General features: G+C 39.5%; 1 protein-coding gene across 1 annotated transcript in view; it reads left to right on the plus strand.

The window, feature by feature from the left end:
- The first annotated feature begins 4,427 nt into the window (after window positions 1-4,427).
- The window catches only part of Stk26 (serine/threonine kinase 26), a 58,749-nt gene continuing 46,846 nt past the window's right edge, over window positions 4,428-16,330 (plus strand). Inside the window, exons 1-2 of the mRNA XM_013144406.2 lie at window positions 4,428-4,609; window positions 4,710-4,862. Of these exons, the coding sequence (XP_012999860.2) occupies window positions 4,821-4,862 (42 nt within the window). The 5' untranslated portion in view covers window positions 4,428-4,609; window positions 4,710-4,820. The remainder of the gene's footprint in view (window positions 4,610-4,709; window positions 4,863-16,330) is intronic.

Below are 16,330 nucleotides of genomic sequence, written 5' to 3' on the forward strand. Positions count from 1 at the left end.
AGAGTCTTAGAGCTTGAGTCACAATATACGTATCACTGGATGGTAAGCTTCTAAAATTACTCAGATAATTTCCCTTGGTTTAAAATATTCTGATAATTGAAAGAAATCCAAATAATCCTATTAATTTGCTGTGCTATTTTACCCAGTTTATATATTTCAACATAGTCATTAGGCTCAAAACGTGAAACTCCAAAATGTGAAATTCTACCTTTAAATTTTGTAAACTGGAAGAGCAGTCCAATTTATCTTGATGAATTAATGTATTGGAAGTCTTTTAGGCAACACTAGTATATTATCACATTTGGTGATAAGTTTTTTTTTAAAAAAATTCCATTTTTTCTTAAAGCCATATTCTATGAAAGCTTACCTTGAAGAAGTAAAGTATTCAAGTGTCCACTGTGTACTGGGAGGGTAACAAAAGCATACATGAATTCCTTGTTTCCTACTTTAGTGCAGTGGATCTGTGGCTTAACACAAAGGTAAGGTAACAATACTCCTGTTTCTAACACCAAATTAATAAACCTACTAAACTGTGGCTCTTTTGGGGCGGGCATTCATATTGCAATAAAATTCTGGAAGAACAGTGATTCCCAAGTCTGCCTCTTGGTTAGCAAGTAATGTAGGAGCAGAGAGAATGGTTTCTCAAATATTGGCACCATTTTCCTTTTGGGTTGGACAATTCTTTGTTGGAGAGACTGTCCTGTGTAATATAGGATGGTTAGTGTTCCTGTCCTCTACCCACTAGATACCAGTCATGTCTCCTTCCTCACTTGTGACATCCCAAAATGTTTTTTTAGCAGGCACAACTGCACCTGATTGAGAATTCTGGCTTTAGTACATTCCTTCACTGTTCCTTACAGTTTGGTTATTGTCATCTACCTGTACTTTAGCTATGAACCAGTCCATTCAGTGAATATTTATAAACATGGACAAAGTTAAATATTTAATATTGAAGGTATGACAAATGACAGGAAATTGAAACCACAAAAGCTAAATTTAAATTTGAAGGAACTCAAGAACACTCATTTGGAATTCACTAACTTTACTTAATTTATATATAATCTTTATTTGTATAACTATTTAGCATTCATAGCCACTCAGATCACATGGGTCAAGAAAGTACCAAATTCTGAGGCACTGTATTACACCCTGTGCTACTCAGAAGCTTAAAATGTAGAGTCTCCCTTCAAGGAACTTTATCTACCAAGCTGCAGTAGAGCTCCTCTGTTCAAGGATTCAAGATCCAAAAAGTCCTGAAATCTGAAACTCCTTTTACCAGCAGGATAGTCTAAAATTGTTGAAGTTTACAGCATTTCAGGTTTCAGATTTTCATATTTGTGACAGTCAACTGACAATGTCCATGCAAAAAGCCCCCAATCTGAAAAGTTCCACATCATTTCTTGTGTCAAGTATTTCTGGTAAGGGATATTTAACCTACGTCACTAGAATGTGTATGTATATGTGTAGGGGATGGGTAACAAAAGCATAATTGAATTTCTTGTCATTTTACATAAATTAAGAATTTTAGCTGGGTGTGGTAGTGTATGCCTGTAACCCCAGCACTGGGGAGGCGGCGACAGAAGGATAGCCGTGAGTTCCAGGTCAGCCTGGGCTACAAAATGAGTTCAAGGACAGCCTGGACTACATGGTGACATCCTGTCTCAAAAAATAATTAAGAAGTAATGTGGTCTAGGAGAGACAAAAATTCTTGATGCTCATGAAATTTGAATTAATTTCAAATACTGACAACTTCATAGAAATTTATGTATATATGCATGTGCATTTATATGCATATGTGCACACACAATAGATAAGGCATAAGTAAAACTATAAGACACTTCATGCAAAAATTCAAATGATCTCTATCAATAATAGCAACAACCAATGGCTTATTTATTATCAGTAGAGGTGAACAAAGGTACAAGAGTTTGCTAAGCGATGTTTTTAGGAAGTGTCCCAGCTCTGAAAATGTCACACTCACTGTTCCCCACTATTATGTCACCCTAACCCAGAATGAAGTTAGGGAAAGTCACTCCTCTGATAAGTTTAATTTACTTATTAAAACCATATGTGCACTCTCAGGTGACTGTGAACTCAAAATAACTAGAGAGAATTTACAAGAAAAAAATGAATAGTGTAACACATGAAGTGACCAATTTAAAGTTTCAGCAAGAGCAATGCCTTGGAATTTAGCCTGCCATCAATAAAATACGCAAAGAACCCATTACACATCTAGTAATCTCAATGAAGAATTCAAAGGAATTGGATTCATCTATTCAAGTAACATTCATTGAGGGCCTACTATGTGCCACACACTGTTCTAGGCTCTGGGGCTATAGCAATGAAGGAAACAAGAAGAACACTTGCCCTCAGCAAGCTGCCACTCTACCTGAGTAATTTCCATATAAGAGAAGCTTGATTTCTGGCTTCAAAGGACCCAATCAGAAAAAGTCATGAAATAGGTAAATGAGAAAAAAGCACTATAGTGTGAGTGCTGTTTCTACTGCCATGCAATAGGAAAGTCTGAAGGAGCAACCGGCATGCAATGAACCCACCCACTCAACGAAGTAGGTCTTAAAAAACTGTGTGTGATCTAAAGATCAGTCCTCTCACCACTCCCTAGGAGCTTGTTAGCATTACAAAATCTTGGCCTCAGTCCAAGCTTGTGAGCTAAGTCCTGCACTTTTAAAAGAACCCCAGGAGATTTCTACAGGCCTTCTAAGTGTAGGTAGCATTGCAAGTTTCTGGCATTAAGTGTGACCTGGGCTAGTGTGACGCAGACCCTAGGTTTGGGGATACCATAAAGCTAGCAATAATGAAAGCCTGAACTTTGGAAACCTGGAGTGACTAAAATGCAGTTGTGTCCTTTATCATCTTTAAAAACAAACAGAAGCCACATGGTAGAGATGTAATAAGTTGATCATCAATCAGCAGAACCCAAGTTTGAATTTCTAACTGTATTGGCTTTTTTTTTCAGTCTTAAAGTTTGAGTTCAGGGCCTTTGTACTGTGCTATGTCCACACTCTTTTTATTTTGTAGTTTGAGAGACAAGATCTTGTTCAGTTTCCTAGTCAAGGCTCCTTCTCAGTAGCCTCTTAGAGCAGCTGGGATTCCAGGTGTGAACCTAATTTACCATTTTTTTTTGTGGTGGTGGTGGTGGGGGATCGAAATCAAGACCTCGCACTTGCCAGGAAGGCGCTTATGCCCCTGAGCTAAATCCCCAGCCCTACTTTACCATCTTTTAACTGTTAATATATAGGTCAAATTACTTACTTCGCTGAACTTTTTTATTCCACTTTCTAAAGGGGAAGAAATCAGTATGAGTTCAGCAGGCTTCGTCAAAATTCAATAATGTAACATATAAAACACTTTGTGTTTGCAGCTCTGTCACAAAAATGATATATATTAGTAACAATGATATTGACAACAATCATAGTTTCTGCAAGGTGTAAAAGGAAAAGCATTTACTATTTACCAGAGTCTCTCTCCCCCAACGTGTTGGGTACTGAGAACCCTGACAAATTGCCAGGTAAGGAATTTCATCTTCATTTTACACTGGTACTTGGAATTTACTTTTTAAAAATGTGATTAACCCCTTGTGTGTTCTCACAGAATCGCTTGTGAGAGTTCTGTGATTGGTATTACTACTGTTGTCAGTGTAGTTATTAGTAGAATACATTCAAAAGAACTCCAACCATGGAACTTGAAATGGGGTAGGGAGTTGTGGAAACCACTACTACTGTGTGTGCTAACTTCAGTAACACATACAGCTAATCATCTAATCTCATTTTTCTCGCCTCTATTTTCTTAATTTTCCTGCCAGTAGATCATCAGTTTTCCAATTCTGTCACACGTGCAGAACTTGTGGAGAGAAGTGTCAGCCTGGCAGCCCCCCAAATCTCATCGCCCAAGAAGTAGGAGTGGCCTGTTTTGAAGCCTTCTGAAGCTTGTTTGGGGCGGAGAAGCAGGGGGAGAGGTTGTGGGTTGGCCCAGCGGTATAGTCCAGGCTGGGGGGATGGGAAGGAGCAAGGTGTGTATGGGGGGGGGGACGTCAACCAACTTTGTAGCTCTCCGTGACCCTATCCAGGCTCAGGTGAGGGAGCCAAGAAAAACTTCTAACACTTCCCAAGTTTCAAGTGAAGATGTCTCAGAGACTGCATGCACCCAGCCTCGCAGTCCCGCTTGCAACGTGGCCGAGTCTGAGAACTCCTCACACCCCCCAGGGTCTTACAAACTCTTCCACTTTCTTTGCAGGCGGAGCTGTGCTCCTGGTCTCCCGGTCCCAGGGTTTTGCTCTGCGCGTGCCACCGAGTCTCCCCCTTCTTAGGCTCTAGCCTTAGCCAAACCTAGCTGCCTCAGCTCCCCGGACACCGCCCAGCTGCCGGGCGGGGGCAGGGCCAACCGCGGAACCGCCCCCAACCGCCTCCTCGGCCAGACTAGCGGGCGGGTAGCTGGGGCGCCTCCACCTCCTCTTGCTAAAGCGGCGAGGCGCAGAGGAGCGGCATCACTCGAGCCCAGGTCCCAGCCACTGCCACAAACAGCGCTCAGCATTCAGGAAGAGGAGCAGCTGAGGAGGCGACGGTCACAGAGGCGGGCGGGAGCCAGAAAGGTAAACTGAGTCCCGGAGAGCAGCGCAGCGAACTGCTCACCTCCCAGCCTGGGGCTAGGCACCACCAGTCCAATAACCCTACTTCTGTGTGTCTTCCCAGGCCCCGATCGAAAAGCTTGGGAGGGCCGCCGAGCTACCCCATAGGAGGAGCCAGCTGTGCCCCAGGCGCCACCGCCACCGAAGCAGTGCAGAGAGAGCAGCGGTCGCCTTCATGGCCCACTCATCCGTGGCTGTCCAAGTGCCCGGGATGCAGGTGAGCAAGCCCAGGCCTCCCTGGCCGCCCACGTGACTACTCCGGAACCCCTCGCGCGCCCTACTTTGGGCACCGGCGACAAGGGGCGGTCCCCGGGCTCCTCTGAAGGCTGAGCCTGTCACTTTGGCCAGGTGACCCGCGAGTAGGACTTTCCTGCAGTCTAGGAGACTACTGTAGTTGGTGCTCCGCGCTGGTAGGCAAGGAGGAATTGGGGAGCGCGACTAGATGGGGCTTGCGCGCAGGGCGACGGGTGGGGAGGAAATAATAAAAATAGACACCTGTGCCTGCGGAACACGGCCAAGTTGGGGACCAGGGCTGGGGGAAGTAACTTGGAAGAGATGGAAACTGTGGAGTAAACTCGAGTCACGGCCCCAACAGCATTCACACAAGTCCGGGCGGAGCGAGAGAGGGTGGAGGTGGCCTTAAATTGACTCTATCTCTGTGCGCGCAGCGAGGTGACTTTTTTCCCTTTCAGAGCTGCTTGTAAAGAGCTAAATTGTGTCTCGCTCCCCCACCTGGCCCAACTGGTGGTGACAGGGGAAATGCAGTGTCCTGGTGACTTCCCAGTCCCCTCTCCCTACCTTTCCCTAAGATGGATAAATGTGGCTAAGGAAAGCTTTTTGTTCAGTATAAAGACTACTAAAAGGGACCCAATTTGTGAATCAAGGTCTAACCAGCACCATCCTCCCCAACTGTATTTTCATTGTATTAAAGAAAAGCCCTGTGGAAAGGCTTTATTTTCTCCTTGGTTGTTACATTTTTATAAGAGTGCATTTCAGGCTATCTGCTAAATGTTATCCAGATCCAACTTTTTATTTAAAGCATTCATGTTTTAGTTTTTCCTTTGCTAGGTAGCCTAACAAGCCATTCATGAACAGATCAGAGGCTCAGAACACCAATGCCTTCATCCCTCATGGTCTAAAAATGTGAAAACAAACTTTTTTTCAAGTTAAGAAAAAATGTCGAGTATAGTACACAGCCTTTGTTTCCAGTAGAAAAAGATCAAAACACTGTAGATTGGGTTCTCATTTTACATATGTACTCATGGAGTTCATCTTTTCCTCTTGCTATTGGTCTCATTTTAGGCATGATCACAAAAGTGATATTTTAAATCCCCTTCCCTTCCCCCAAAGCCATCTGTACAGGATACACTGCTAGCTTTGGATTCCTGGCGTGTCCTGAGGACCAGGCCTTTGAAGCTAGGTTTAGGGACAAGTCTAGGTTAAGCTCCCAGGAAGTCCGTGTATATTTAATAAAAATTAGAGACTGGGGAGGGAAATATGAAATAAGAAATAGTTAAGTTCTTTTTAAGGTTAATCCATTTAAACTTTGCAAAGTATCTCAAATTATTTCTCAAGCATCCCCCCCATCCTCTCCAACCCTGACCCATGCCTGATTCATTCAGTTTTCTCTTTGACTGAATCCAAAGAATTGGTAGTTTGCAACACCTAGTGCAGTTTAGCTCAGCCTGATCTGAAACAAAGTGAATTTTCCCCACCGTGCTCTCCTCTCCATTGGCTGAAAGTCTCCAAGCTCCCCTCTATTGTGTGTGGGGAGCCCTGCCTGCCTGCAGTACATCTGAGATGCCTCCCTCGGGTCCTCAAGTTTGTGATTCTGAGGAACTGTGATGTGCTGAGCAGAAAATAGTTTCTGGTCTTTATTTCATTTGTCTTGATTTGATTTGATTTATATGGTTTCAGGTCATTATTTCATTTGTCTTGACCCTGATTTGATTTATATGGCCTAGGAACTGTTTGCTGTGCAGTATTATTATCGGCTGCTCCCTGCTTTGTTGAATTAGTGGAGTTGGCTATTTCTTGAATATTTAAAACTTAATTAAGTTGGGCGAGACTCCGAATTACGGAGTTTAAATTTAAAAATTCGTCTTTTGCTTCATTCCCTCCATAAGTTGTGATTACTTTGTTAAACTTAATTAGTGTAGAACAAGCATATCAGATATGAGCAAAGAAAGATGACTTTTTTGTCATTGTCAATTACTAATTTCATTAAGATGGAGCGAATAACAAAATTTCCACTTTCTTTCTACATATAGTTCTTAAAGAAGTAGATGCAACACAAAGTTTTTTTCCATATTTGAAAATGTACAGTACCCTGAAATAAATTCAGTGGCCTGCAGTGTGACTCTTGAGCATAGACTGCTTTTATATTTTGCAAAAATATTGCACATGAGCTATAGAACTATATGGTGAGCAAGTGAAATTCTGGAATTGTGTTAGGATTAGGAGTAACTTTTAGGCTTTTGAAGCAATAAGAAAACTTGGGTAAAGCTGTGTGTTGTTGAAATTAATGTATAGCCACAAATGTATAGCCACAAATCAGTGGGAGGTGCTTGACTGGCCTGTAATTTTTTAATGGTTTAGTTTACGAATTATGAAGATTCATGGAAAAATGATTTTTCCAGAAATAAAAACAAAATTATTTTATCCACAATGTTTTGCTCCTTCTGAGGACAGACGTGAAGTAGAAGCCGAGCTACCTGTTCTATCACTTAAGACTTTAGCATTCTTGACTTCAAACAAAGAAATTTCTGTTGCTACTAGTTTAAAATAGAAAAGAAACTTAGAGTGATGAAAGAAAGCCCAGGATTTGGTCCAATTCAAACTCTTTCTTATGAATTCGTTACACTCATATTGTTGATATTTCTTTGTATTTTGACAATGAGCATTTTTGCCTTATTACACTAACTGTCGAGGGTATTAATTTTTTTGTACTTAATTTGTGTTTATTTGTTTAGTGTATAGTAACTAAAGGAATTTTCCATTCTAGGAGCTAGACTTTCAAACAATCTTTAAAATACAACTTAAAAAAATAAACCAGTAAACCTACTGATTTCCACCTCAATATTTACTCTTTATTGATTTAAAACCTGTTTTTTCTTTGATGTTTTCAGTCATAAATCATACGTAAAAATTTAAGATGTTTTCTCTTAAAATGTGTAATAGTATTTATGAAGACAAGTATTTTAAACTGACTTTTACATTTTTCATAAAGTTTGGGTGGGAAAATAAAGGTAATTATCAGAATGCTAAATGTTATGGTGTGCTTCATGCTACTCTCATTAAAGAATTTTAAAGTTTCTGCTAAAAAAGTTTAAAATTGGCTTTTGTGTATCTTTAAATATGATCAAAGTGGTGCAAGTTAACCATGGTTGTTATTTGAGATATGAGTGGAAATAACATTTTATGATTAATGAACACTTTATTGGAGACTTTTAACTAAGTGATAACAACTCTGGCCTGGCCTTGGTAAATGTAGAAATGGGCTCCGCCCTGAAAGATATTAAAATCTTGTTGGGTTGCTAAAGCTAACACTGAAATATCAAATAATGCCAGTTTTACAATCTTATTTTAAGTATAATAGAAGTTTTTGACTGGAAGAGTTGAAGTCTTCATGATCATAGGCTGCCTCCAAAATATTGTTAGGATCTGTATTTTGGAGGTATATATACCAAGGTATATATACATATGTAGGAAAGGGCACCTATTCATATGTAAGCATATATGTAGTGTGAGAGTTGGATTAAGTCACTTGGGCCATGATGAAGATTCCTTCTAGACAAATAATAGGAGTTAAGATCAGAAAACTTTATCTGGTCTAGATTAGGGTTGTCTTTGAATGTTAGGAAGTGATTTTACCATTTGAACTAGCCTTTAAACATTTCTGATTAAAGGATACTCAGTGTACAAGGTTATATATATGAAGTGACAACTCAGTGTTGGATGAATGAGTGATCTAGAGATTTAAGAGATTTAAGGCAGTTTAATTAATAGACTATTTTAGTGGAATGATCATAGCTATACAGATGCAAGGGACCTTACTTTGACATATTACCTCCCATAGGCCTAGTTCTATGAAGAAAGCAAAATTACCAGACTTAATAATTAGCTAGTTATAGAAGAAATTGTCAAAATCTTTGTGGTGTTGCCTATGGCAAACTAGGATAATCAGAGTACGTTTGGAGAAAATTGGAATGTAATGAGGAATGCCAGGTCTGCTAGAAAGATCATGATTTGTGTTCTGCACTTTTGAACTTGGAGAGAACATAGGGATGGCACAGTGAAAATCTCCAGTAGTTGGAGATACAAAACAGGACCTTTAGCCAATGAACATCTACTGAACATCTACTACCCTACATGTCTGGCATTTTACTTGAAAATTAAGGACAAGGAAGGAGAAGATTATAATGCGAAAAAAATATGCAGATGTGAGGGTGCTCATGGGAGGAAAAATGCGTTTAAGAAGAGGAAATGTTAGCCAGGTGTGGTGGAGCATGCCTGTAATCTGAGCACTAGGGAGGCGGAGACCCAAGGATCACAGTAAGCCCCAGGCCAGCCTGAGCAGTAGTGCATTCAAGATCAGCTTGAACTGCACAGCGACCCTGTCTATAAGCACGCACACACACACACACACACACACACACACACACATACATACATAGATACATACATACAGGAAGTATAGCTTTAAGATGCATAGAAGGATGTGAAAAGGTGTCATGATAAAGAGGAAGTTACCTGAGGAGAATTCTTTATTTAACTGTCATCAAGAAACCTCAATTGAAGAAGGAATTCTATGTGGTACCAGAACGCAGTATATGGAGTTCTTAACTCCCTTACACCTTCCTAAGGGACTACTGAGATTTGCAATTTCCGGTGGAAAGCATTGCGTTGGTTTGGGGATTCAAAGCACTGTCCCTGTTGTTGCTTGGTTGACACAAAGGTGTTGAATATGCTAATGATAATGGCAGAAGACCAGATGGAACAAAATAATCCAAGCCAAGTGTTAGCCTGGAGAGATGGGAGTAACTTAGATGGATGGTTTGAAGCTAGGGTCTGGGGGCTGTAGGGAAGCTTAAGTCGGAATTGGGTATGATAGGATTTATGTCTGGAACAGTAATGAGGCCGGCCCCAGTCCAAAGGTCCATCATATACCTCCTTTGCTCGAGTCATAGAAAATGAGAGAATATAATTTAGGTGATACTAGCAACCACTGAACATTGTGATACTGTATTTTCTATTTTCCCTTTCATTTATTCAGTGACCTTGGGTAAATTATCTACAAAATTGGGAATAATAAATGCTGCATTTCCTCTGACTCAATGAGAGGTTATTTTGATGAATTAACTATCATCTGTGGAGTATATTTTGAGCTCATTTATAAAAGGTGTTACGAGATGTCTATGGATAGCTCATCCTGCAAAACAATGCTAGGCTAATGGCACAAAAACATGGTCATTATCTCATCTCTTTTCTGCTTAGTATCCCACATTTTTCTATTGAAACTCTCACAGTTACCCCACTCCCCACACCAGTCAGATCCAAATCCCTCTACTCGGCTTTCCATGCTTTCTGTTATTGGGCAACTTTCTACATAGCTAGACTTAGTTCTCACTATTTCCCAACAAGAATGCCCTTTTGCTCTACCTTGACAGTTACAATTAATAATCACTGATTGGCAAGATTGTACCTGATTTTGAAGCACTTACATTCTCCATAAATCTTCTCTGAAAGTTCCAGGCTATAGAAGTCTCTTTCTATCCAAGCATTTATTACATCTATTGTTAGCAGCAGAAAGCCTTGGGTTTATATACTGCCTTACATTTTGTGTATGTACAATATACAATTTTCTAATATTAGATTGTAAATTTCTTGAAGGCAGGAATCATGTATTTTACTACTCTTTATACCATTACACAGGAGTCATATGTAGACATTTTTGTTAGTAAGTATGTAGTAGACACTTTCCTAAATTTTTTTCAATTCTTTCTTTAGATATGTTGTGTAATGCTTAAATTCTGTGAAGGCTAAATTAAGTGTGTACAGTATAGACTGTTAAAATGGTTTTAATGCCTTATACATAATATGTCTAACATAGTATATTTGTGAAATACTCAGATGTCCAAATATTGGAGTTCTCATTACCCTACTTCTCAAGGCTTTTGAGAAAAAAGAAGCTTCACTGCTTGCTTAGTAACAAGGGCTAGTTTCAGAGAAATCTGGGAGAAACAGACTCTACTGGTCTCATGTCTGTTCTTTTTCTCCTCCTCCTAGGTGTCATTTCCACTGGTCCTTCAGGGTGCTTTCCCTGCTGATTAAGATCTACCTGTCTGTTAACCCTTTCCTCTGTTCTCTCCCTCCTTCCTAAGCAAATGAATTTTTCAAATTTCTCTATTTTCCTGTGCCAGCCATCATGTTAGAATATGATTATTTCATCTGTATTAAGGCACTTTTTATCAAATGCTTAGCGTTTGAACTCTCCTGAACATATTTTCACATTTTACAGGGAATAATGCCTTAATAAAATGGAAATCTAATAGCATTTCAGAAATCTTGATAATAGTTTTTGACCCAGTTGTGTCTTCTGAAAGGGTGGTAGTTTAACCAGTTTTATTTGTTGCTAAAAATGGAGTTAGGAGAACAAAAATTAACACTATTATTAGGTGTGACGCAACAAATTTCTTTCATTTCTCATACTAGGACTCAAAAGATCTCCATCAAAAGTACATGTAAAATAATGTTTCTGGAGGAATGCCACGGGATCTCTCTAGAAGCAAAAATCCATGAAATACACACAACTAACATTTTGACTCCCATCTTAGGTACACTCTTTACTTGATCATTTGGTATTTTAGACTAAGGGGTTATATGGTAAGGACCATATCTTACAATTAATATTTATAGAAGTCAAATATTTACTGAAGCTATTAACTAATTCCTCTTCACAACCTTAAGAAACAGAAAAAGTGATTGTATAGGAAAATGCCTTCAAAATTGAGTTTATACATAAAATTACCAGCAGATTGCTAGCCAGTTTTACCTTGTGATCCTCGTGCTTGTCCCTATGCCAAACTACATATGTCTCAGGCAAATTCCTGACATATATGTACAGAAACACAAGGAAACCTACGTGTGAAGCAAGCCCTCTTCTTCTATATTCCTGATAAACCTACAGGGTGCTGCTGAGAATTCATCCTTTTTTTGTTGCAGAATCCACCTAACAGCAGCCTGCTGGCCTTTCTTTTCCTTTATTTATCCTCAGATCATGGATTAGAATGATTCTGACCCCCAGAAAATCAGCTTAGCGATTAGTATGGCATAGTTTTGGATACTCTGGTAAAATTAGAACAAAATTTTGGTTCATACTTCTGAGCCTCAAAGTAAGCAGAATTACATGAGGCTTAGATGAAAAAGTTGAAGATATTCTAATTAGTTTTTAAAAATAAGTACATTTTCCCTCCTTTTGCTCAGTAATTTCAAAAATGTATTGTTGGGAAACCCAAGACATCTTCTTTTTGAATTTTTTCTTTCTTTTTTTTTATCTTATTTAAGGAGAAAAAAGAAAGCAGAGAAAGGGGACAAGTTATACAGATTTACAGAAAAAATAAACAGTAGGAAATCAACTAGTTAATGGATTACATTTTGTCATCTTAGAAATAATTGTTCAAGTTACAAAATTAAAGCTTGTAAAGTGGACATTCCAACAGTGAGACTGCAAACAGTTTTGTTCAATGATCCAACAAAACTCAGTGATATCATTATCTATCTTATACACTTAAATATACATGCAGTTATATCGTTTAGAGCACTTTCTTTTCCTCTCTTTTGTACAATGACAATTACACATTTTGGGTTTTGTTGCTCCCACAGTTCTTATTACTTTTTTGGAAGGGAGTAGAAACAAATGTGACATAACAGAACAGAGTCAATCAAATCAAAAGGGTGGACATAATAGATAATGTAAAAGCATAATACAAGGTGATCAATAATGGTTACCATAATGCCTCCTGCTATCTCTAATAGAATTGCCTATATCATCAGTTATAATAAAATTGAACAAAACAGTAAAGAACAAAACCGACAAAACCAAAACATTGGAGACATTATAGGTCTTCAAAAGTAGATAATAGTCAACCAGAATGGGCGTCATAATGAATCCCAGTATCTTCACAGCTGTTGCCTAAACTTTCGAACCTGGTACTATCAAGCAAAACAGAATAGAGGAACATCAGTCAAAACAAGATGGTGAGAGCAATACAGGGCTTTAAATCAAGATAATAGAAAGTCAAAGTGGGTTACTATAATATATCCTGCTATTTTTAAATTATTTTTCCCTTAATTAAAAGGATAAAAATAAAAAAAGTAAATAATGGAGTGGAGATTGAGATAAAAGAGGGCATAACAGCAAAACAGCGCAGATCAAAACATAACCATTTAAGCAGAGTAGTGTTTCACCACAAGATAATCCTGACATAAAAGTAGTTGCCATATTGTCTCTTTCCTTGAAATCTTTGAGTATAACTTCGTATACTGTAGCATCAAATATATCAAAACAATGTAAAAGCATTTAAGAGAATGACAGCATTACAGGGTATTTAGAATCAACTAACAGAAAATGAACAATGGTTTCTGTATAATCTCCTTGTCTATAAAAGTTTTTGCTTATACTATCATACATAATAAAATCCAATAAGATACAACATGTTTAGACCAATGGAGACAGAAGAACAAAAGCTTGATGAGACTTCAAAACAAGATGTTACTAAATCAGTATTACCTATTAAGACATCATTTTCTCCTAGCTGTTCCTATCATCCAATCTTCTCTGCCTCATTTCTGTTGAGCTCTTTTTCTGTCATTAGTTGTCAGTTTGTCTTCTTCATTTTGTTTTCTGCTCCATTCATTATGGCCTCTCTGCCACTATTTCTGGATTCTTCGTATTTTACTTTTTTAGAATATCCTGGAGTACTCTCTGTAGAGTTGAATTGGTGGTTGCATATTCCCCTAGTTCCTCTTTATCCTGGAAGCACCTTGTTTTTCCATCAATTTCCAGGGATAGTTGTGCAGGATATCTCAATCTTGGCTGGAGATTATTATCTTTCAAAGCTTGAATTATTTCCCCCCACGCTCTTCGTGATTTGATGGTTTGTGCCGAGAAGTCTGCTGTAATTCTGATGGGTGTTCCCTTGTAAGTGATCTGTTTCTTGTCTCTGACGGCTTTTAGTATTCTGTTCTTGTGTTGGATTTCTGGAATTTTAATTATTATATGCCTGGGTGTTGCTCTGTTTGGGTTGTAGGTGGCTGGGTTCCTGTATGCCTCATACATCTGAGCATCTTTACCTTTTGCTAAATTAGGAAAATTCTCCTGGATTATTTCTGTGAGTAGCTTTTGTAGTTCATTTGTTTGTGTCCTTACTTCTTCTTTTATGTTCTTAATCCTTAAATTATGGATCCTCTTATCATCTTCTAGTCTTTGTGTTATTGTGGTTTGTTTCTTTGTTACTTTTAAGAAGTTTTTCATTTCATTCTCCCATATTACAATTCTGCCCTCCAGTTCAGATAGTCTGTCCTTTAGTTTCTTTCAAGCTGTTATGCCAGTTTTCGATAGAGTTTTTGGTTTCCTGATAGTCTCTTTGAACTTGCTTCACGTATTCTATGCTTTCTCTATTTTCTCCATCAAACAATTCTCCCCTGTTTTTCTGTTCTTCCATTCCAACATCTGTTTTTTCTTGGGTGGTGCTTAGCATATCTCTAACTATTCTGCTTATTTCTAGCTTCAGATCATTAATAACTTCATTCCTGAACTTGTCTATGAGGCTCTTGAGATAGCGCTTTATGTCTATTGGTGCTGTGTCTGCTGTTGCCTCTTTCTCAGGATTGGGGGCCGAGGACCCTTTCTTGTTGCTGCCTCTTCCCACATTCTTTGTTCCTTATATATACAAGCGTATATAGGAGGCCCAGCTTCCTTCCCTGTCAGCCACAGTCTGATTGAATTGTGCTGGCTAGGTGTTCCCGCCCACAGCAGCACACCAAGAAGTTGCAGACCAGGCAGCCTATGCGGGGCCGCCCATCCAGGTCACCCTCAGGCGCTGGGATCTGGGTTGTGCTAGCCTACTGGGTCTCAGCCAGCAGCGTCACGTAGGCTAGGCACTTCTCACCAATCCTGCTTGAGAAGGGGATACGTGGCTGAAGTCACTGCAGCGCCCTGTTCCCGCAAGTCTGCCCAGTCCCAGAATGTCCTCTCTTGGAGTCTCCTAAACTGTGGACTCAGTTTCTCTCACTCACGTCACTGCAAGTCAATGCACAGCTCCCTGCCCGTCCTGCTTTCAACTCCATTTGCCGATTCCCGTTCTCAGAGCTTCTGCGCGTCTCTCTCCCTGCCAAGCCGATGTAGACACAGCCGGGAAACCCAAATCGCAGCTTCCAATGCCACGGGCTCCAGCTTCCCCACTGAGGCTTTTCTGTTTCTGTTATAGCACCAGGATTGCATTCCAAGTTGGTTTCTCTCAGCCCAGTTCATTCTTGTGTTAGCAGGGCATATCTCCACTTGCTTATGATTCCTTACTCCGCACCATTCCTGAATTCTAATCTGGTTCTTTCAGAGAGCCTCCGTAGCTGCTTCTACCTCTCCGCCATGTTCTTCTGGAAGTCCTCTGAATTTTTTCTCATAAAAATATTTATACAAGCCGGGGATGGTGGTGCATGCCTGTAGTCCCAGTACTCAGGAGGCTGAGGCATGATAATCCCTGAAAGTTAGAGGCAAGCCTTGGCTACATAGTGAATTCATGGCCAGCCTGAACTGCATAGCAAGACCCTGTTTCAAAAACAAAAATAAAATAAAATGTTTACAGAAAATGTGGTTCTTATAACATGTTATGCAGTGGTGAAATTTTTCCTCTCTCCTGCTCACTATTCAAGAAAAACTGAGGCTGCAGTGTCTGTAAAACCCTACTACGTTAAAATAAAAAGACTGAAACAAGTTGGATTCAAGTCAACCATCACTGGGATTATTTTTTTAAATTTGTTTATTATACAATAGGGTGTCTAGCCAAAGTGTAACAGTTGCTTTGAATTATAGAAATGGCTTCCCAGTATCAACCTAATGAAGCCTTATTGGATGTGAAATCCATACCATGCTAGATGTGTTGGGACATTTCTAAGTGTAGTAGTGAATTATTCTACCAGGTTTCAATAATACCTGGCAACATAATCCTAGGAGCGAATTTTTGGCAGTTGAAGGAAATACTTCAAGCACATGTAGAAGCACCCAGATTTTTCTTCGACAATGCATATTGGTGCTGCTCTGTAGTGCCTTTTCTTATCTGACCTTCCTCTTCCCGATTGCCATTAAACCACTGACTCTGGGACATTTCATGTTACAATATGCATATTAAGCCATGCTTAACTGTTTGATACAGTCTAGAATAAATAATAGAGCAGAGGCTGATGGGAAGGATGACAACACAGATAATCAGGTGATGTGTAAATTGTTACTAATGCAAGAAGGAAAACTTGGGGTAGCTGAGCCGATAGAAACTATAAAATCAAAGGTTCTTCCCAAAGCCTCTGCCTCATCAATATTGCTGCCCACTAGTGCTGGGAAAGTTTGTAGACTCCCTGTTCTCATTTTCCTGTTGCCTGCCTTAACTTTAGCCAGAGCACAAAGGAAAC

This window comes from Cavia porcellus, unplaced genomic scaffold, assembly GCF_034190915.1.
Source record: "Cavia porcellus strain 051 isolate PalLab524CR breed Dunkin Hartley unplaced genomic scaffold, mCavPor4.1 scaffold_3, whole genome shotgun sequence".
Lineage (NCBI taxonomy): Eukaryota > Metazoa > Chordata > Mammalia > Rodentia > Caviidae > Cavia > Cavia porcellus.